The sequence below is a fragment of the Canis lupus genome, chromosome 6, assembly GCF_011100685.1.
Source record: "Canis lupus familiaris isolate Mischka breed German Shepherd chromosome 6, alternate assembly UU_Cfam_GSD_1.0, whole genome shotgun sequence".
NCBI classification, from domain to species: Eukaryota; Metazoa; Chordata; class Mammalia; order Carnivora; family Canidae; genus Canis; species Canis lupus.
This window is the reverse complement of record NC_049227.1, coordinates 37,036,319-37,058,263: the sequence shown is the minus strand read 5'-3', so window position 1 is coordinate 37,058,263 and position 21,945 is coordinate 37,036,319. Positions and strand designations below refer to the sequence as shown.

Here is a 21,945-nt window from a genome sequence, read left to right as displayed (position 1 = left end):
AGCAGCTGGGGCCCATCCCTGTGGGTACTGGAGGCTGTTCCCAGGAAAGGGAAGGACCCCCTCCACCCCCCAGAAAGGTGGCTGCAGCCTCTTTGGAACTCAGTGAACCAGAATCTTTGCTTAAAGTTCTTCCCTCCATCGTGTTGGGGACTGAGGCTTTTTGTTTAATAGGGTCCCGCTGTGGTCAGACTTTCACGCTGGAGCAGGGCTGGGAATCAAATGGTTATCAGGTGTCTTTTCACCTGTGCAAGGCTCCTTTGTGTTATCCTTTTATCCCCAGGACATCCTGAGCTGTCCTGGTCAGTGTTCTTCTCTGAGGCGTCCATGCTGCAGATGAGACGCTGAGGCCCACAGAGGTTAGGCTGCACTAGGTCACCTAGGCTGCGCCCAGAAGCACTGTGCTGTATACCTGCAGGACCTCGGCCCAGGGGGAGTCAGGGCGCAGGGTGATTAGAGGTAGGGGGACCCCCTTAGGGTCTGCTTTTTCTCTCTGACTTGGAACCTGCTCCCAGGCCGAGGCCTCCCACTTGGCTGGGAGTTTCACGAGCTTGAAGATTCTTCCCTGAGATCACTCTTTGGGGACTGTGATGTTCTCATCTCACATTGGTCAGGCCCAGCTGGGGCTTAGTGAGAAGCTGGATTTCAGGAAGCTGGTAACCGGGAACATCTGTCCTGTTAGAGAATGAGAAGAATTTTCATCCTGTGGCGTCAGTGAACTCTCCCCAGCCATTGCACACGTCTGCCCAGCTCTCCCCTTCCCCTCCACTGGAGCGTGGGTGACTCCGGTGGCTGAGCGGGATGCACACCCAGTGTCCCAGGACCAGTGGTGTGTCCTAGCAGGGGTGGGGTTGGGTTTGTGCAGAGTCTTTAGTCACGTCATGGTTTACCCAGCAGGGATGTTGGGATTTATAAAGTAAGAAATAAATGTTTGGTTTTCACCCATTACTGTCACAGTGCTCCTATAAGCCTTGGAATTTCCTGGCGATTAGTGGTAGGAGTGAAATTGAGTCTTGGTGCTCAGAAGCCCCTTTCCGCCACACCTGAGTTTATGGTAATGAGATTCTGGAAAGCACCTACGGATGGGTCCTGGCTGCCTTTGGACCCAGCCTGTACAGAGGCTGGAGGTTGAGAGGGTCACCAGCAGCCAGCGATTTAATCACCCATGCCTATATGACAAAGCCTCCATAAAAACCCACAGGACTCGGTTCAGAGAGCTTCTGGGCTGGTGTTGAAGCTCCACCCTCCACAGCAGAGGCCAGGAGGGTGGAGCACTCAGGGGGGGTTTAGAAGTCCCTGCGCCCTTCCCATGTGCCTTGTCCTGGGCATCTTCTCCATCTGGCTAATCCTGAGTCTTACCTTTTATGATGAACTGAAGAACTAGTAAGTGAACTGTTTTCCTGAGTTTTGTGAGCTGGTCTAGCAGTTTTTTTGAAAGATTTTATTTATTCATTCATGAGAGACACGCTGAGAGACAAGCAGAGACACAGGCAGAGGGAGAAGCAGCCTCCATGCAGGGATCCTGATGTGGGACTCGATTCCGGGTCTCCAGGATCAGGCCCTGGGCTGAAGGTGGCGCTAAACCGCTGAGCCACTAGGGCTGCCCTAGCAATTTTTTTAAAAAAGATTTTGTTTATTGAGAGAAAGCAAGCATGTGCGCGCGCAGACAAGCAGGGGGGAGGGGCAGAGGGAGCAGTAGCCCCCCCCCCCGCAGAGCAGGGAGCCCAATGCAGGACTCCTCCCAGAAACCCGGGATTATGACTGGAGCTGAAGGGAGATGCTGAACCAGCCAAGCCACCCAGGTGCCCCTACTGCTCTAGCAAATTAATTGGGGGTCATGGAAATGTCCAGTTTATAGCCAATTGGCCACCTGGCCATTGGCATCTGAAGGGAGAGGGCAGTGGTGTGGGGCTGAGCCCTTAATCTGTGGGATCTGATGCTTTCCCCAGGTAGATAGTGTCAGGATTGAGCTAAATTTAGGCCACATGGTCACTGTGCACTAAGAGTTGGAGACTTGCTTGGTGGTGTGGGAAGAACACACAGTGGACTGTGTACTTGAGTGTGCAACTCTGGGGTCAGCACGGATTTTCAGGGAGAATGCCACCTCTGGCTGGTGCTGGGGCTTGAGCGGGTCACGTGACCTCTCTGTGCTCCCATTCCCTCAACTACCAAATAATAATAGGTATGTCATCCACTCTCAACCTCTGTTCATTCAGCCAGTTTTTATCAAGCTCCCGAGTCCTGAGAGATGGGCCAGGAGGGTGGTGCTAGGCGAGGTGGACAGCACCGAGCAGAGTCACTAGTCTGCTGGGCGGTGAGTGGTGCCTGGCCCTTAGGTTGAGGCATGGGGATGTTTGTTGCTGGGGATGGCATCAATGTCCCTGGCCTGAAGTATCTGGAATCCAGGGAGGGAGGCTGTATCACCTAGAACCGATTTTGCATATGTTGCATCATCTATAAGCACACACAGACTCGAGGCTGGAAGGACAGTGGGCTGCTGTGTGCCAGGCCTGAGTCCCCATAAGGAGTCAGGGTGTAGGCAGGGGTTCTTTTATTTTTTTATTTTTTTTTTTATTTATGACAGTCACAGAGAGAGAGAGAGAGGCAGAGACACAGGCAGAGGGAGAAGCAGGCTCCATGCACCGGGAGCCCGACGTGGGATTCGATCCCGGGCCTCCAGGATCGCGCCCTGGGCCAAAGGCAGGCGCCAAACCGCTGCGCCACCCAGGGATCCCTAGGCAGGGGTTCTGAAGGGGTCAGGGGTTGAGTACAAACATCCCAATTTGTGTTTTAATCCCATCACTCCAGGATTGTAAGGAGGTCCTTCAGGGACCCCCCTCCCCCCAGAACAGCAGTCTGAAGAGCCCCTGCTGTAGGCTGTACCACCTGGTGATGGCTTTTCACTTAGGTCTTGGGTGACACCAGGAGTTGATGAAGCCACAGAGCTGCCCCCACAGCCCTGGCGGTGATGGTGGTGGCTATCCTGGTGGTGTAGGTGGCTGGAGCCCACCCAGCTTCTTTCTGTTGTGGGTGTCCCATAGGTTGGTTGGTTTGGTGCACATGCTTCTCAAAGGTTCAGACCTGAGACCTCAGACTCAGGGGGTGTGTTCTAGTGCACTGTTGTGGCAACACCACAGTCTGGGTGGCTTATAAACAACAGACCTTTATTTCTCACAGTTCTGGAGGCGGGAAAGTCCGAGATGAAGGTGCCTGCTCAGTGTCTGGCCAGAGCCTCTTCCTGGTTCATAGACAGCTGTCTCTCACTGTCCTTACATGGCTGGGTTAGGGGACTCCAGAGCACCTCTTCATGACCTGGTAACCTCCCAAAGGCCTTAGCTCCCAGTAGCTCATTGGGGGTGAGAGTTCTGTGTCAGTTTGGAGGAGACATAAACATCTGATCGTGTCCCAAACTTTTGTCTCTCTCTCTCTCTCTCTCTCTTTTTTTTTTTTTTTAAGATTTTATTTATTTATTCATGAGAGACATAAAGAGAGAAAGAGACAAAGACATAGGCAGAGGGAATAGCAGGCTCCCTGCATGGATCCCTGATGTGGGACTCGATCCCAGGACTCCAGGATCAGGCCCTGGGCTGAAGGCGGGCGCTCAACCGCTGAGCCACCCAGGGATCCCAAACTTTTGTCTCTTGATGAAACTTGGGTTTTTGTGAATGTGTAGCTAAGGAGGGAGTGAGTGGAGCAGGTGTCTTCTGGGAGAGCTTCGAGGTCCCATTTTTATTCTTCCCCTCAGTCCTCCTCTGGGGGGAGTCTGAGGATTTGGGTGCGGATCATTCTGTGCTTTGGAGAGCTTGCACGTCCTGGGGCCTCGCTCTTTAGCAGGCTTAGTTCATTTAAATAATGGAGAGTGTTTGCATTTGGGGGTTGTCAGTGATGATTGAGGTACACCGTGTATACTACCAGACGTTGGAAAGTGGAACAGATGGAACCACCCCAGAAGCCTGCTTGGCTCGCTGTGTGGCCTGTGAGGAAGGGACGGGGCCTTACCACAGCCACCGGCCGTCACTGGAGCAGCCTCTAACTGGAGCCTCATGGTTTCAGTTTTCCTCGTCTGTAAAGGATGACGAGCACACGTGTCCATCTGCATCTGATGCACATGTGTAAAGGAAACCGAGCCATGTGTGGGGACACGGGGAGGCCTCCAAGGGAGGTGCCTTCCCTTGGTCTTTATTTTGATTTGTTGGTTATCCGGGTCACCTGGATGCCTGTAAGTAGGGCAGAGTCTGAATCCCTCCGGCACAGAGGAGGGTGAACCTTTTGAGGTCACGAGGTCCTCGAGTGTCTGTGCTGTGAGACCAGGGCTGGGAGGCCAAAACTGTGGCCTCTGGCAGGTCTTCTGAATGTGGCCTTAAAAGGATTTTCAGCCAGTCTGGGTCCCATCGGGATCCCTCATGGCTCGTTCATTGTGTGCGAACAGCCGCCCTTTGTGGTCTGCTGGGAGGTGACACGGGCCGCCCTCCCTCTGTGACTGGAGGGGGAGGCCCCGCACGGGTTAACGTAGGGGGCTCGGGATTGGCAGCCTTCAGGTGACCTCGGAGCGTCCTGCCACCCGCGGAGAATAGGGTTAGGATCTGTGCCCCTCGATGGCTTCCGTATCTGGGGTCCAGAGGTGGGGGTTCTCCTCTTCCCCCTCCCTGCCCGCCTGCCTTCTGTGCCTGCCCTTCGCCGTGTTTTCTCGCTCTTCCCCTCCGGCCTCGTCAGAGCTCGGCTGCTCCTCTTGGTCCTGACCTGTGTGTACGCACACAAGATGCCTCCAGGTACGCACGCACGCACCGTGCACACGCCTCTCCCTGGTCCTCCATTGCACACATTCCTCCTTTTAAAAGTTCCCTTTTAAAAAATGTGAGCGTTTGAAAAACCTTAGGAAAGGCCAGAGAATAGCGCCAACACCCTCCATTCAGAGCCCTCGCTTCCCATGCCCATGTTGCGTCTCTCAGATGGCGCCTCCGTGACCCTTCTGTCCCCGTGGCCCCGGTGCTGCCCTCCACGTCGACTCTCCTTACGTGTGGTTCGGTCTCCCGCCGCCCCGTGTGAGTCTGGTTCGTGGTGCGTCTGCTCCGTGCTGGGACATGGAGACTGGCTCACTCCTCTTAACTGCCGTGTGGTCCCACCTGGTGACTGTCACCGTCTGCTTGTCACGTCATTACCTAGCGAGATGGGAGGTGTGGATGCCCATTGATAATCACTCTCCTATATGTCTGTGTAACCAAAGTGTGTATGTAAACTGAAATTAGAGCTCGAGACATCTCTCGGGGTACCTGGCTGGCTCAGTTGGAGGAGGGTCATGACTTCCCTTGATCTCAGGGTCGTGAGTTCAAGCCTCAGGTTGGGTGCAGAGATGAGTTAAATAAATAAAACTTTAAGAGGTAGGTGGGGGATGCCTGGGCGGCTTAGTCAGTTAAGTGTCCAAGTCTTGATTTCAGCTCAGGTCATGATCTCGGGATCCTGGGATTGGGCTCCACATTGTGCTCCACATTCATCGGGGAGTCTACTTTAGATTCTCTCTGTCCATTTCCCCCACCTTTCCCCCTCCCTCCCTCCTTCTCACTCTCATTTTTTTTTAAAGATTTTATTATTTATTTATTCATGAGAGACAGAGAGAGAGAGGCAGGCTCCATGCATGGAGTCAGATGTGGGACTCAATCCTGGGACTCCAGGATCACACCCTGGGCTGAAGGCAGTGTTGAACTGCTGAGCCACCCAGGGATCCCTGCTCATTCTCTTTCAAATAATCATTAAAAAAAAAAAAAGAAAAAAACACCAAAACTTTAGAAAAGAAACATCTCATGACCATGGGGCTTTAAGTGAGAATTTTTCTTCTGGTTTGTGGCCATTGTAAAATAATATTAATCAAAACAAATATTACAGTTTTTTTGGGGGGGGGGGCTGTTGTTTTGTTTTTAGTGAGAGAGCGTGCATACAGGAGCTAGGGGGTGGATGGAGGGAGAGGGAAAATCTTAAGCAGTTCCACTCCCAGTGTGGAGTCCTACACAGGGCTCCATCTCATGACCCTGAGATCAGTGACCTGAGCTGAAACCAAGAGTCAGAAGCTCAACCCATTGAGCCACCCATGTGCCCATTCAGTTTTTATAAATAGAAAACATCAATACACATTGAACATAAAACATACTGAAAAGGTGTGTGTTAGGTGAGTGGGCTCCGTTCCTCCCCGGTTGGTTCCTGTCGTCACAGTAGAATATAACGCACGGCTAGCGTGAGATCAGGTCAGCAGGAGCTCTGGTTCTAGTTTCCATTTGACATTGAGAAACCGAGTCATGTAAATAACTCGGTGGGAATTAACAGGGTTTTGATAAAGCAATAGCATCTAATTCCAAGTTTTTTTGCCAAAAAAATTTTACATAAAGGTCTAATATCAAAAACTTAGTAATGAATTCCCATCTGACAACTCAAGTGCCCCCACTCCCTAAGAACAGCTTTATGGAGGTATAATCCACACACCTTAGAGTCCACTCTTTTAAGGTGGACAATACCGTGGCCTTTCCAGAACTTGCTTCCAGTTTTGTGATGTTACCGTATTTCTCATATTTTTAAATTATTTTTCTTGTTTCAAAAGTAATGCTAATTATAGAAAATTTAAATGATACAGGTAAAGCCCCCCCCCCAAAAAAAAAAGTACTCACTATTACCTCTTCATCAGGAGGCTTTAGATTGTAGCATTTATACTCTGCAGTTAGAGAAGCTTAAAGCTGCACTAAGACGTGGGGGCCTCCTGTGCATAGCCCATCGGATCATGCTGTGCTGTGGGGGAGATAGAAGTTAACGGTTTTGATAGAGCAGTAGCATCTAATTCTAAGTTTTTTGCCAAAAAAAAATCTGTAGGGGAATGTAAAGCAGAGAAGAGAAAATGTGGAGAGGTTGGTCGGCAAGCAGAATGGAGGGTTGAGGATTGCACATTTAAAAAGGAGTGATCAAAAAGGCCTTGCTGAGAAGGAAATTCGAGATGAAGGATATGGGCACAGCTCTTGGGAAAGAATTTCAAACCCTGAGGAAACTGGAAGTGCAAAGGCCCTGGGGCATGAACAGGGTTGGCCAGTCTGCGTTGCCTGGGGGCTGTGCAGGCCATGAGGAGGAGTTTGGAACTTTCTTGAGTATGATGAGGAGGCAGGAGAAGCCTTCTAGCAGAGGGATGTGGGAGGCAGGCTGGGGCCGTGGGAGTGTGGGGAGCCAAGATGGGGGAGATCGCAGTAATTAGGCAGCAGATGTTGGTGGCTTTGACCAGCGTGGTGACAGAAGCTGTCAGGGTCAGGAACTGAGAAAGAGAAGGGTCGCTCAGCTCAGATTGGATTTCAGAAGCCCACTGTGCGAGTTGTCTCCTGCTGATAACAACATTTAGCATTTTTAACACTCAGTGCTTATTTTTTCCCAGTTTCTGTGTTCCTGGAATTTGGGGACAGCTTAGCTGAGCGGGCCTCACTTAGGATCTCCCCGGAGCGTCTCCCCACAGCCTGGCACGAGGACCTCCCCATAGGGCCGCTTGAGTGTCCTCACAGCATGGCAGCCAGCCACCGCCACCCCCCGCCCCCCAGCCACAGAAGCCCTGTCGGGTCATTCCCGCTGTATGCTGCGGGTTACAGGTCAGCCTGAGGCGGGCATGGGAAGGGCCGCCCAGAGACACCAGTACCATCTTGGAGGAGAGCTGCTGTACCCACTTTCTGCCTGAAAGGAGGAAGCTTTGGGGGAATTTGGACATAATGTACTTTGGTCCTTGAAGAGCCCCCAGGAGGAGGTTAGGAGTCCCAGGCTAGGGTCCTGCCTGCTGCCTGGAAGGCCGGGGGGCGGGGGCGGGGAGGGTGTGTGGCTCCCCTGCCAGATCCTGCCTTTTCCTGAACCTTGTCTCTAGACCAAGGCTGTGCCAACTTTGGATCCTGCCTCAGAGTCCTCTTGGACAGGGCAGGGGCCCAGGCACCATCCACATTTGGACCTCATTGACCAGTGTGGGCAGTCACTGGTTTTCTTTGTCCTCTCTCTTTGTGCCATTGTGTCCTAACTTGTCACACAGCAGCCAGGGCATGTCGCTTTCCCCAGTGGCTGTGCTGTGCATGGTGGTGTGTGGCTTCACCACGATCTTAGCAGACCAGGTGGCTCTGAGCTGGGTTCTCCTTCGAGCTGCCAGCTAGGGCCCCTCTCGCCCGCCCTGTGACTTGGGCTCGAGGTTGGGTGGGCCACACGCCAACCAAGATTAAAGCCAGGATCCAGGGCAGCCCGGGTGGCTCAGCGGTTTAGCGCCGCCTTCAGCCCAGGGTGTGATCCTGGAGACCCGGGATCTAGTCCCACGTCGGGCTCCCTGCATAGAGCCTGCTGTGTCTCTGCCTCTCTCTCTCTCTCTCTCTCTCTCTCTCTCTCTCTCCCCCCCCCGCCCCGTGTCTTTCATGAATAAATAAATAAAAACTTAAAAAAAAAAAAAAAAGCCAGGATCCAGAGACCAGGGACCGACTACATGCCAGGCCGTGGGCACCTTGTTCCTGCTCCACAGGCAGGAAAGGTCATCTTCAAAGTCTTTGCATATTAAACTGCACTGATGCTTCCAGGGCAGCAGCACTGAGTGCAGATCCTAGGTGAATTTGGAGGGGTCCCTGTGCTTCCCCACATCTCAGTCTTCTTTTTTTAAGATTTTATTTATTTAAAAAAAAAAAAGATTTTATTTATTTATTCATGAGAGACACAGAGGCAGAGACATAGGCAGAGGAAGAAGCAGGCTCCCCACAGGGAGCCTGATGTGGGACTCGATCCCAGCACGCCGGGATCACGAACTGGGCCAAAGGCAGACACTTAACCACTGAGCCACCCAGGCGTCCCTCTCAGTCTTTTTATTAAGAGCTCCATGTTGGCCCAGGTGCATGTGCCATAGAAAGACCTAGCATTAGGCAGCATGTCTGCACTCTTGTCCCTGCTGCCTCCAGCCCCGACTGACTTCTCGGCTATGGTTTGTGTGTGTCCAGGCTGACCGCTCTGTGTGTACTCACAACATCTGACTCTGTGCACTTACCTCTCAGGTGGGATCCTGAACACTTCAGCTTGTTTTTTTAATAACAGATATTCCGTGACCATCTTCCTACGTGAGTATCCAAGTGTGTTTGACTCTCTTTTGCAGCTGCTTGGTGTCCCATTAAATCAGGAGTATTTAACTAGTCACCACTTTATTCTTTTTCTCTCACTGCGGTTGGCTCTGTCTGATTCCTGGCCACATGTGTACGGCGCTGGGGTTATGCCCTTGCCCAGTGTTTCCTGCTTATGTTCCCTGCAGGCCAGAGTCACCGGGCGGGACTCCTGGTTCTGGGCCTGTTTGCCCGGGCAGCTGTGGCCGTGTGCACCGTACCCAGGGCTGCGGTTTGCGGAAAGGGCGCACACATCCAGGCAGGGCGTGCACCGTAGTCTGAAGGGCCCAGAATTCCCTCTGGGGGCTCCAGGAAGGACCCATGTGGGCTCAGGTGCCCAGGTGTGCCCTGCTATGCCTGAGGGATGCATGGCCTAGGTGTCCACAAAATTCACAGGGTCCCATGGCCACCTGACTTTTCTTGGGGTTCTCCGTGCCAGAGAGAAATGGGGGTGAGCGTCAGATTAGGAATCTTGGGAGAGGCGTTACTCTAACGTTTCCCTAGCAAAGCTGTGAGCTCTCTTCTTTGAATGTTTTATTCGTTTATTTTTATATAAAATGTGCATTTAGTGCCTAAGTGTGCCAGGGACATAATGGGGAACAGCCTAGAGCCTCATTTGTCATGGTGGGGGGTGTCAGATACTCAGCTCCATACAGTGAGAAAGTACTCAGGGCTCAGGTGTGGGGTTGCGGGACTTAGTCTGGGGACGGGGAACCGCGTTCGTGTCCCATGGCTGCTGGAGCACCACGAAGTGAGTGGCTTAGAACAACAGAGTTTATTCTCACTGTTCTGAAGGGTGGAAGTCCCAGGTGAAGGTGTCCCAGGGGTTGGTTCCCTCTGAGGGCTCTAGGGGGTGGTCCTTCCTGCCTCCCAGCCTCTGGGGCTCCAGGCACGCCTCACCGTGTAGTCGTCACCCTGCCTTCTTCCCTGTGTGTGTCTGTGTCTGAATCCCTTTCTCAGGTGAAGACATTGGTCACTGGATTTAGTGTCCCCTAGTCTAGTCTGACCTCCTCTTTTTTTCGAAATTTAAATTCCGGTTACTTAATCCTCAGTGTTCTGTTAGTTTCAGGTACAGAATATAGTGATTTCAGCACTTCCATATGTGACCCTGGGCTCATTGTGACAAGTGTGCTCTGTCGTCCCCATACCCCTACCCACCTCCCCTCTGGTCATTTGTTCTCTGCAGTTAAGAGTCTTTTTCTTGATTTGTCTATTTTTTTCTTTGTTCATTTGTTTTGTTTCTTAAATTCCACATGAATTAACTCACGTGGTTAACTCCCACCACATATTCTTGCCTCTTTTGCTAAAGATTGATTGATTATATGTTTCTGGGCTTTCTGTTCTGTTCCATTGATCTTCACATCTATTTTTGTGCCAGTACCAGACCGTTTTGATTACAGTGGTTTCCTAGTATCTTCAAATCTGGAAGTGTGATACCTTCTGTTTTGTTTTTCTTTTTCACGTGGTATTTGTCTTTCTCTGACTTACTTTGCTTAGCATTATACTCTAAATCCATCCGTGTCATTGCAAATGGCAAGATTTCATTATTTTTTATGGCTGAGTAATATTCCAGTGTGTGTGTGTGTGTGTGTGTGTGTGTGTGTGCATGCGTGCACATGTGCATACACACACATATATATAACCTTTGTCCTTTCATCAGTCGATGGGCACTTGGGCTGCTTCCATACTTGGCTGTTGTAGATAATGCTGCCCTAAACATTGGAGAGCATGTATCCCTTTGAATTAGTGTTCTTGTGTTCTTTGGGTAAAGACTCAGTACTGTAATTACTGAATCATTGGGTAGTTCTATTTTTAACTTTTTGGGAAGCCTCTGTACTGTTTTCCACAGGGGCTGCACCAACAGTGCACGAGGGTTCCTTTTTCTCTTCATCCTCATCCACACCTGTTGTTTCTTGTGTTGTTGATTTTAGCAGTTCGGACAAGTATGAGGTGATAGCTCATTGTAGTGTTGATTCGCATTTCCCTGATGATGAGTGATGATGAGCATTTTTCATGTGACTGTTGGCCATCTGGATGTCTTTAAAGAAATGTCTGCTCCTGTCTTCTATTTTTAAATTGGATTATTTGGTTTTGTTTGGTGTTGGATTGTGTAAGTTCTTTATATATTCTGGGTATTAAGCCCTTATCAGATATATCATTTACAAATATCTTCTCCCATTTGTTAGGTTGTCATTTAGTTTTGTTCATTGTCTTTTTTTTTTTTTAAGATTTTATTTATTTATTCATGAGAGACACAGAGAGAGAGAGGCAGAGACACAGGCAGAGGGAGAAGCAGGCTCCATGTGGGGAGCCCCATGTGGGACTTGATCCCGGGTCTCCAGGATCACGCCCTGGGCCAAACGCAGAAGCTCTACCGCTGAGCCACCCAGGCATCCCTTGTTGATTGTTTCCTGTGCTATGCAGAAGCTGTTTATTTCGGTCTAGTTCCAATAGTTTTTTTGCTTTTATCCTTTTGCCTCAGACATATCTAGAAAAATGTTGCTATAGCTGATGTCAGAGAAATTACTGCCTGTGTTCTCTTCTAGGATTTTTATGGTTTTAGGTCTCACATTTAGATCTTTAATCCATTTTTAGTTTATTTTTGTGTAGGTATAAGAAAGTGGTCCAGTTTCATTATTTTGCATGTAGCCACCCAGTTTTCCCAACACCATTTGTTAAGGAGACTCTCTCTTTCCCACTGCATATTCTTGCCTCTTTTACTAAAGATTAATTGACCATATAATCATGGATATGTTTCTGGGCTTTCTGTTCTGTTCCATTGATCTTCACATCTATTTTTGTGCCATACCAGACAGTTTTGATTACAGGGGTTTTCTAGTATCTTCAAATCTGGAAGTGTGATATCTTCTGTTTTCTTTTTCTTTTTCAAGATTGTTCTGGCTATTCAGGATCTCTTATGGTTTCATACCAATTTTAGGATTTTTTGTTCTAGTTCTATGAAAAATGTTGTTGGCATTTTGATGGGATTACATTAAATCTGTAGATTGCTTTGGGTAATATGGATATTTTAACATTATTTGTTCTCCCAAATCTCTCCAATCTGAATCTCTCCAATATTTTTCTTTTTTTCTTTTTTTTTCAAATGTAAAGAAGCTGACAGTGTGAAAGAACTTTTTTTTTTTTTTTTTTAAGATTTTATTTATTTATTCATGAGAGAGAGAGAGAGGCAGAGACACAGGCAGAGGAAGAAGCAGGCTCCATGCGGGGAGAACCTGACGTGGGACTCGATCCCAAGACTCCACTCCAGGATCACGCCCTGGGCTGAAGGCAGGCCCCAAACCGCTGAGCCACCCAGGGATCCCTGGGATATTTTTCCATTTGTTTGTGACATCTTCAGTTTCTTTAATCAATGTTTTACAGTTTTCAGAGTGCAGGCCTTTCACTTCCTTGGTTAAGTTTATTCCTAGGTATTTTATTATTTTTGGTGCAATTGTAAATGGGATTATTTTTCAAATTTTTCTTCCTGTTGCTTCATTGTTAGTATATAGAAATGCAGTGGATTTTCTACATTGATTTTGTATCCTGCAGCCTTACTGAATTCATTTATCAGTTCTAGTAGCTTTTTGGTGGAGTCTTAGGCATTTATATATAAGATCTTGTCATCTGCAAATAGTGGAAGTTTTACTTCTTACCAATTTGGCTGCCTTTTCTTCCTTCCTCTTGCCTGATTGCTGTGGCTGGAGCTTCCTGTACTCTGTTGAATAGCAGTGGTGAGCGTGGACATCTTTGTCTTGATCCTGATCTTTGGGGAAAGCTCTGTTTTCCCCATTGAAGATGATGTTAGCTGTAGTTTTTCATATATGGCTTATTATGCTGAGCTATATTCCCTCTAAACCTACTTTGTTGAGGGCTTTTATCATGAATGTATGTTGTACTTTGTCAAATGCTTTTTCTGCTTCTATTAAGATGATCATATGGTTTTTATCCTTTCTCTTTTTTTAAAAATATTTTTATTTATTTATTCATAGAGACAGAGAGAGAGAGAGGGAGAGGCAGAGACACAGGCAGAGGGAGAAGCAGGCTCCTCGCAGGGAACCCGATGCGGGACTCCATCCTGGGTCTCCGGATCACACCCCGGGCTGCAGGTGGCGCTAAACCGCTGCGCCACCGGGGCTGCCCTATCCTTTCTCTTTTTGATGTGATGTATCATATTGATTGATTTGTGAATATTGAACCATCTTTGCATCCCAGGAATAAATTCCACTTAATCATGGTGAATAATTTTTTTTAATGTTGTTAGATTTGGTTTGCTGAAGATTTTTTTGCATATGTGTTCATCAGAGCTATTGGCTTGTAGTTCTCTTTTTTTTGCACTGTACCTGGTTTTGGTATCAGGGCAATGCTGGTCTCTTAGAATGAATTTGGAAGGTTTTCTTCCTTTTCTATGTTTTTGTAGTAGTTTGAGAAGAATAGATGTTAATTAATTAATTAATTTATTTATTTATTTATTTTACTTATTTATTCATGAGAGACAGAGAGAGGCAGAGACACAAGCAGAGTTGGAGAAGCAGGCTCCATGCAGGAAGCCCAATATGGTACTTGATCTTGAGACCCCAGGATCAAGCCCTGAGCCAAAGGTAGATGCTCAACCACTGAGCCACCCAGGCGTCCCATCTTTTTTAAATACTTAGTAGAATTCACCTGTGAAGCTTCTGGTCCTGGACTTGTTTGTTGGGAGTTTTTTGATGACTGATTCAATTTCATTGCTGGTAATTGGTCTATTCAAATGTTGTGTTTCTTCCTGATTCAATTTTGGGATGTTGTATGTTGCTAGGAATTTATCCATTTCTTCCAGGTGGTTCAAGTTGTTGGCATATAATTTTCAAAAATATTCTCTCATAATCCATCATATATTTTGGTATTGGTTGTTATTTCTCCTTTTTCTTTCTTTCTTTTTTTTTAAGATTTTATTTATTTATTCATGAGAGAGAGAGAGAGAGAGAGAGAGAGAAGCAGAGACACGGAGAGGGAGAAGCAGGCTCCATGCAGGGAGCCTGACGTGGGAGTCGAACCCGGGTCTCCAGGATCACACCCTGGGCTGCAGGTGGCCCTAAACCGCTGAGCCACCCGGGCTGCCCCCCCCCCCCACTTTTTTTTGATGAGTCTGGCTAATGGTTTATCAATTTTGTCCATCATTTCAAAGAACCAGCTCCTGGTTTCATTAATCTGTTCTATTTTGAAAGTTTCTATTACATTTGTTTCTGCTCTAATCTTATTTCCTTTGTTCTGTTGTTGGTTTTGGGTTTTATTTTTTCTTTTCCTTGCTCTTTAAGGCATGAGGGTAGGTTGCTCATTTGAGACTTTTCTTGCTTCTTGAGGTAGGCCTGTATTGCCATAAACTTCCCTCTTAGGCCTGCTTTTGCCGCATCTCAAAAATTTTGGAACATTGTGCTTTCATTTTCGCTTGTCTCCATGTATTTTTTTTCCTCTTTGATTTCTTGGTTGACCCATTCATTGTTTAGTAGCATGTATTTGTTCTTCCCAGATTTTTTTCTTGTTGACTTCTAGTTTCATAATGTCAGAAAAGATGCATGGAATGATTTACTGACTTTGTTGAGACTTGTTTTGTGGTCTAACGTGATTTATTCTGGAGAATGTTGCACGTGCACTTGAAAAGAATGTGTATTCTGTTGTTGTAAGATGGAATGTTCTGAATATATCTGTCAGATTAATCTGGTCCGGTGTGTCATTCAAAGCCGCTGTATCCTTGTTGATATTCTGTTTGTATTATCTGCCCATTGATGTAAGTGGGTTAATTACTATTAATTACTTCCTTTAGGTTTGTTATTGTGTATTTGGGTGCTCCCATCTTGGGTGATACAGTGTCCTTTATCTCTTTTCACAGTCTTTGTTTAAAAGTCTGTTTTGTTCCACGTGAGTATTGCTACCCGGGCTTTCTTTTCACACCATTTGCATGATGAACTCTTCTCCACCCCTTCACTTTCAATCTTCATGTGTCTTTAGGTCTGAAATGAGTCTCTTGGAGGCTCAGCATACAGCTTGGTCATGTTTTCTTATCCATCATCCCATCACACCTTGTCTTTTGATTGGAGTATTTAGTCCATTTACATTTAAGTAATTGTTGATGGGTGTGTATGTATTGCCATTTTGTTACTTGTTTTATGATTTTTCTCCATTCTTTCTTTCTCTTGCTCTCTTCTCTCATGATTAATTGGCTTTCTTTAATGAGATACTTGGATTCCTCTTGATTTTTTGCGTATCTATTAGTGGTTTGTGATTTGTGGATACTGTTTGGTTTGTATGTGACATCCTCTGCACATAGCAGTGTGTATGAGGTTGACGGTCACTGAAGTTTGAACTCATTCCTTACTCCTCTGCTCCCCACATTTTAGGTATACGGTGTCATACTTTACATCCTTCTATTTTGTGGGTTAGTTGACCAACTTTTATAGGTATCTATATTTTTACTGGTTTTGTACTTTATTCTGACTTCTTGCTTACATGTATAAAGACCCTGTTTCCAACTAAGGTCACACATGTAGGCGTAGGGAGGAATGGAGACAAATCCTTGAGGAGGATGCAACTCAGGCTGGCACAGAAGGGAAAGATAATGGAACAGAGGACGGGATGCACACCTAAGCAGGGAGGGGAAGTCTGGGAGCAGGACAGGTATTGGGGTGCAGAGTTTGACAATGTTGCAGGGCTGAGGCCCAGCCTAGAGCTGAGAGTGGGAGGGACTGCCTGGGAGGCTTCTCTCCAAGTGAAGCTGTTCTCAGGGCTGAGCCTCTTGGCCATCACACACTTCCCCTGGGGTATGTCGAGCCTCATAATCTACAACCGTGTTTCCTTTCTTAACCAGGAAACTACTTTGCCTCGCACTTTTTCATGGGAGGCGAGAAATTTGACACTCCCCACCCTGAAGGTTACCTCTTTGGAGAAAACATGGATCTGAATTTCCTGGGCAATCGTCCAGTACAGGTGGGTCCAGGTGGGTCTTGCTGGGGCTAGGGTTGTGGGGTGGCGGTAGTGAGGTGCCTTCCCTCCACTGTCCATAGCCAGCTTTGAGGACAAGCAGACACTGAGTCCCAGACAGAGCTGCTGGCAGGACATGTGCATGTGTGTATAGGGACATGTCCTGGCACTTCCCCCAGAGAGGCAGGATGGCTGCAGGTATCACTGGAGACAGGGCTGCTGCTGCAGAACCCAGTGCATCCAGGCTATGGGCTTATGGAAGTTTATGGATTTGATCCCAGGCCTCTTGGATGACTTTATTTAAAAAGAAAAAACACCCCGATGTTTATAGCAGCAATGGCCACTATAGCCAAACTGTGGAAGGAGCCTCAGTGTCCAACGAAAGATGAATGGATAAAGATGTGGTTTATGTATACAATGGAATATTACTCAGCCATTAGAAATGACAAATACCCACCATTTGCTTCAACGTGGATGGAACTGGAGGGTATTATGCTGAGTGAAGTAAGTCAGTTGGAGAAGGACAAACATTATATGTTCTCATTCATTTGGGGAATATAAATAAGAGTGAAAGGGAATATAAGGGAAGGGAGAAGAAATGTGTGGGAAATATCAGAAAGGGAGACAGAACGTAAAGACTGTTAACTCTGGGAAACGAACTAGGGGTGGTAGAAGGGGAGGAGGGCGGGGGGTGGGAGTGAATGGGTGACGGGCACTGGGGGTTATTCTGTATGTTAGTAAATTGAACACCAATAAAAAATAAATTAAAAAACAAACAACAAAAACAAAACAAAACAAAAAAAAAAGAAAAAACAAAATCCATGTTCTGTAGAACAATGGGCAAGAGTTATGACCCAAAGGAGACCTGCAGATGGCTAGTAAAACATTTTAACGTGTTTGCTTTCACTAGTCACGTCAGAGAAGTGCACGCTTACACACTGCTGTCCATTTGTTCAATACACATTTGGTACCTGCTGTGTGCCTAGGACTCTTCCAGGGGCTGAGGGTGGAGGACAGATCCCATCCCATTCTTGCAGGGAGTGCCGACAATGAAGAAGAGAACATTTTGTGAATGGAGGCTTAAGAGCAGGGGTTGAGTGAGGGCCCATGGAGAGGGGGACGCTAAGCAAAGGATTGGGTTTTGTACTTCAAAATTATGGTCTCCAGTGTGGGTGAGGGGCCAGCAGAAGGCCCTGTCTTTCAGGAGACGTGGGACTCTGTTCCCTAAGGCTGCTGAGTCCTGGGGAGTCCATGGGCCTGGCAGCGGGTAGAGTGGACCAGTCTTTAGGCTGTTTTAGCAACAGAGCAGCTGGTTGACGTGACATCTTGATCCTTTAGTGGGTGGGAAGCAAGGAGCTAGGGCCTGGCGTGCTGCCCTCCCCAGCCTCCCGAGTCCCTGAGAGCAAGAAAGCAACCTCACCTTCCGTCTTTGAGGCCTCAGCTTGCATGCAGGGCCCGGCCCTAACAAACGTTCCATAAATCTGTTATTTTTCAAACTTGTACTTTGAGACCTTCGTAGACTCCCCTGAAGTGGTGAGAAGTGATGCAGAGAGATCCCCTAGGCCCTCCCCTCTGTTTTCCCAGTGATACCATCTGATAAAGCTCCATCTAGGGCGCTATCACAGGCAGGAACTTTTCAGATGGCTCTAGGCCTGTGGTTTCCTTTGTGAATGAGCACAAGGCCCGGGGAGTACAGAGCTGTGACTGTTGCTCTGATTATCCCCGTTTTCTATCCCTGCCACACCTTAGGGAGTCACCTGGCTTTGCTTTGGGTTTTCCCTCCTAGTTTCCATATGTCACCCCCGCCCCGCATGAGCCTGTGAAGACACTTAGGAGCCTGGTGAACATCCGAAAAGACTCTCTGCGGCTTGTAAGGTAAGGCTTTGCTCCAGCCTGCTTAGGGCCCCTGATACCTGGGAGAGGGGGCAGTGGTGAGGGACCCCAGTCTCTGCTAACTTCGGGTGGAGAGCCAGAGGCCACAGGCAGCTCTCAAGTTTCAGAGTTGCTCCTAGCGTGGGGTGTAGAGGGAGAAAGGGCCAGCAGGGCTCTGCTTGTAAAACTCCAGTTTTTGTTTTCATGGTTTTTTTTTTTTTTTTAAGATTTTATTTATTTAGGGCAGCCTGGTGGCTCAGCGGTTTAGCGCCGCATTCAGCCCAGGGCCTGATACTGGAGACCCGGGATCGAGTCCCACGTCGGGCTCCCTGCATGGAGCCTGCTTCTCCCTCTGCCTGTGTCTCTGCCCCTCTCTCTCTTCTCTCTCTCTCTCTCTCTCTCTGTCTCTCATGAATAAATAAAATCTTAAAAAAACAGATTTTATTTATTTGTTTGAGAGATGGTGAGAGAGAACATAGGGAGGAGAGGGAGAAGCAGGCTCCCCTCTGAGCAGGGAGCCCCATGCAGGGCTCGACCAAAGGATCCTGGGATCATGACTCGAGCTGAAGGCAGACACTTAACCAACTGAGCCCCCAGGAGCCCCAAAACTCTGTTTTTTAAACCAGGGATTCTCAACTGGCAACTGTGCCCCCAGGGACACTGGTCCCAGTCTGCAGATGCTTTTAGGTGTCACAGCTAGGGGATTGGGTGCTGCTGGCCTATGGTGGGCAGAGACCAGGGATGCTGCTCAACACCCTTCAGCGCACAGGATGGCCCTGCTGCCAAGAATGATCCAGTCTCAAATGTCAGCAGCCTAAGAAACTGCTCTAACCTGGGAGGCTTGAGATGTCTGGGCTGTCTCTAGACCAGGAGGACTCCTCCCTGTCTGTGGGCGGGCAGTGAGGGAAGGAGAGCTCTGCCGTGTTGGGCCTTATTGTCTACCAGGCAGTGGGCCTTACATTTCCAGGCAACCACCTCCAAGGGCCCCGGGTGCAGGGATGCGCATGCTGTGCCGGGTGGACACGTACAGGCATGGCCAGTGACCTGCTGCCTGTCCCTCCGCCTCACTGATAGGTACAAAGATGGTGCCGACAGCCCCTCCGAGGACAGCGAGAAGCCCCGCGTCCTCTACAGCCTGGAGTTCACCTTTGATGCCGACGCCCGGGTGGCTATCACCATCTACTGCCAGGCGGCGGAGGAGTTCCTGAATGGGACGGCCGTGTGAGTCTCCGGGGCTGGGGGGCTGGGGGTGGCCCTGGCAGCCATGCTTCTGCGCTTCTGTTGTCTGTGTTGTGCGTTTGAGCTTCCGGATGTTTGATTTGCGACAAGCATCCTGCTGACCTCAAAAGTTTGAAATCCACAACCTCAGGACCACCAGAGACTCAGGCCAGCAGCAATGCGCCCACTCGGGTCCTGTTGGGGAGAGAGCCACCTGAGGGCCAAATTGGATCTGGGGTCCAAGCTCAGGCTTCGGGTGCTGGCCCTGGCCTGCTTGTACCTTAATTTCCTGAGCTGGGGTTGGGGGACTGAAGCGGCTCCCTAGGGATTCCTTTGAGGACTTTGCTGCTGCTACTGGAGGAGACTCAGAGGTGGGGCTTTGTGGGGAGCACTCCCTGCAGGAGGGAACACTTTGGTCTCCATGGGGCTCCCTGGGCTGGAGGCCTGGGCCCCTTAGGGGCTGCCCTTACCATCCCCCCACTACTCGCACCCTTCCCGGCAGCAATCAGAGGACAAAGTTCCTTTTCCTACACTTTCTTCTGTGAGGCTCCACACTAGCCCAAATGTTGGATTACTTTTGTTTTTTCAACGACGCAAGCCATTTACAAATGTGTCCTTACCATAAGCCAAGAGTTAGAAGATCCAGGAGTATCCAGGGGCCTGCCTCCCAGAGATGAGGCAATACCCTGCTGGTGCTGTCACTGGTGTGGGTGCCCAGGTCCCTCCCCAACCCTCCCGGTGCCCTTTGGCTCTTTCCTTGTGGCCCTGCCCTTTGTCCTCGGCCATGCTCACTTGCTCTGGCCCCTGACCAGGAGGTGGGAGGACACGTGTGGCAGGGCCACAGTGCCACAGCAGTTGGGGTAAAGTTTCTGTGGCCTCTGCCTATAGTTTGGCTGCCGCAGGGGAGGGGTCCTGGCTTGTGGGGAAGGCCTGGGGCTGCTGCAGAGAGGGGCAGGGGACGGGCAGGCAGGCAGGTGAGGGCGAGCAGCCCACCCACCCCACACTCCTCCAGCTTTTGTCTCTGTCACACTTGGGCTTGTAAGAGGTGCCCTATGCTTGAGAGGACACATGAGCAAAGGACATGGCTGTCCCTGGAGACTTTGTCTTGGATCCTTGGGGCGGGCGGTGGGAAGATGCTGCTCTGTCCCCTTCCTGAGACCTGGCAGGAGTGGCTGGGAGCCTGCTTCCTTTCTGAGTTTGCTGGAATTGAGTGGTTTGAGCACAGAAGTCACCAGAACAGAGAGAAGCAGGAAGGCTCTGGGTCCCAGAAGCCTATGCCCAGGCCCGTTTGCCTTAGCCTGGAAATTCTGTTTGTGCTTGAGCTGCAGGGTGACCCTTCTGCCCCTTCCCTGATCCCTTCCCTACTACCTGACAAGCGAAAAAGGGGGCAGATCTGGGGTCCCAGAGAAAAAGCCCAGGTCTGCAGGGCAGCAGAGGCCTAGCCTTTGCCTTTACTGCAGGCTGAAGCCTGGATTCTCATGGGGAAGGAAGGGCCTCTGGCCTCTGGCAGGTGGAGGGGCCCTCTCTCTTTGTGCCTATAAGAGCACCCCTCACCCCCTTCCCCCCAGTCTCTCAGGCTCTCCAGAGTCTTTTGTCTAAGAGAAGCCCCGGGGATGGTGGGTGTGGGGTGGGTGGGGGGAGCTTTGTCAGGGTCGTGTCCATGGTCTCTCCAATGGTGAGAAGCCAGAGTTGCTCAGAATTGAAAATTCTCAAAGAGTGAGCACTCTTTGACCCAGCTGTTCCTTTTCTGGGAATTTATCTTGGGAATGTGCTTGTATATGTGGCAAAGATGTATGTAGAACAGAGTCCTGGGAGCAGTATTTGGAATAGCAAGATGCTAGAGACTGGTGTTCACCAGTGGGGGGCCTGATGGAATCAGTTAGTGTAGCCCCACAGTGAAGCCCCTGCATGCACCTCTGCATGTGGCATTTGGGACGACTTGCCCATCAGCAGTGAGGGAGCAGGTGTGGGTGGCCTGCCGCTCGAATATTGGAGAGCAGACTCCCGTGCATTCGGGCGTGGGTTGTGGCTGGTGCAGAGAAGCAGGCGGCAGGGAGCAGGCTTGAGGGTGAGTTTTGGGGGACACTGCACTTTGCGTAAAGGTTTATTACACCGTGTTTGTTCAGAGGGGGAGGCGTAGCCAGATCTGGAAAGGTGTTATGGGGCAGGGGTGGGCTCTAGAGGACTTGTAACCAGGCACGCCCGGGCAGGTGGCGAGCAGAACGAGGTCCCCGAGGCCAGGGGTGGGCTCAGGGCCCTGCCCCGCCACGGGGCGGCTGGGTCTTGCAGGAAGAGATGGGAAGTGTGGGTCCCGCATGTCTAATTTCTGCTCGGTCCCCAAGGACCAGTGCTGGCAGCCCCTGCATCAGAGGCCCCTGTGCTCGGGGTCGCCCCGAGGCCCGGGCGCGGCGGCTGTTTGCTCCTGCAGAGTGTCAGCGCCTTTCTCCCGGCTGCCCCTCCAGGTACAGCCCCAGGAGCCCCGCCCTGCAGTCCGAGACCGTCCACTACAAGAGAGGGGTGAGCCAGCAGTTCTCTCTGCCTTCCTTCAAGATTGACTTCTCTGAGTGGAAGGATGACGAGGTAACCTTCTTCCAGGAACCCCTTTCCCGAATTCCCTTCCACTTGTGGCCTGTCTGCTTGGACGAGCATTGGGGGTGGCTCGGTGGAGCCTGGACCGGAGAGCGGGGTCTGGGTCCCGTGGTAGCAGCAGTTACAGGCTCCTGTACCCGGCCTTGGGGCCCTGGCGGGGCCATGAGACTGCAGTGGGGCAGGATCC

The 21,945-nt window shown here is 49.7% G+C and overlaps 1 protein-coding gene across 8 annotated transcripts in view; it reads left to right on the top strand.

Moving 5' to 3' along the window:
* MGRN1 (mahogunin ring finger 1) overlaps nt 1-21,945 on the top strand; it is a 59,483-nt gene that overhangs the window by 10,487 nt on the left and 27,051 nt on the right. For all 8 annotated transcript variants that reach the window (XM_038540524.1, XM_038540526.1, XM_038540522.1 and 5 more), the window contains exons 2-5: nt 15,967-16,085; nt 17,866-17,954; nt 19,026-19,172; nt 21,632-21,749. In XM_038540524.1, the coding sequence (XP_038396452.1) occupies nt 15,967-16,085; nt 17,866-17,954; nt 19,026-19,172; nt 21,632-21,749 (473 nt within the window). The remainder of the gene's footprint in view (nt 1-15,966; nt 16,086-17,865; nt 17,955-19,025; nt 19,173-21,631; nt 21,750-21,945) is intronic.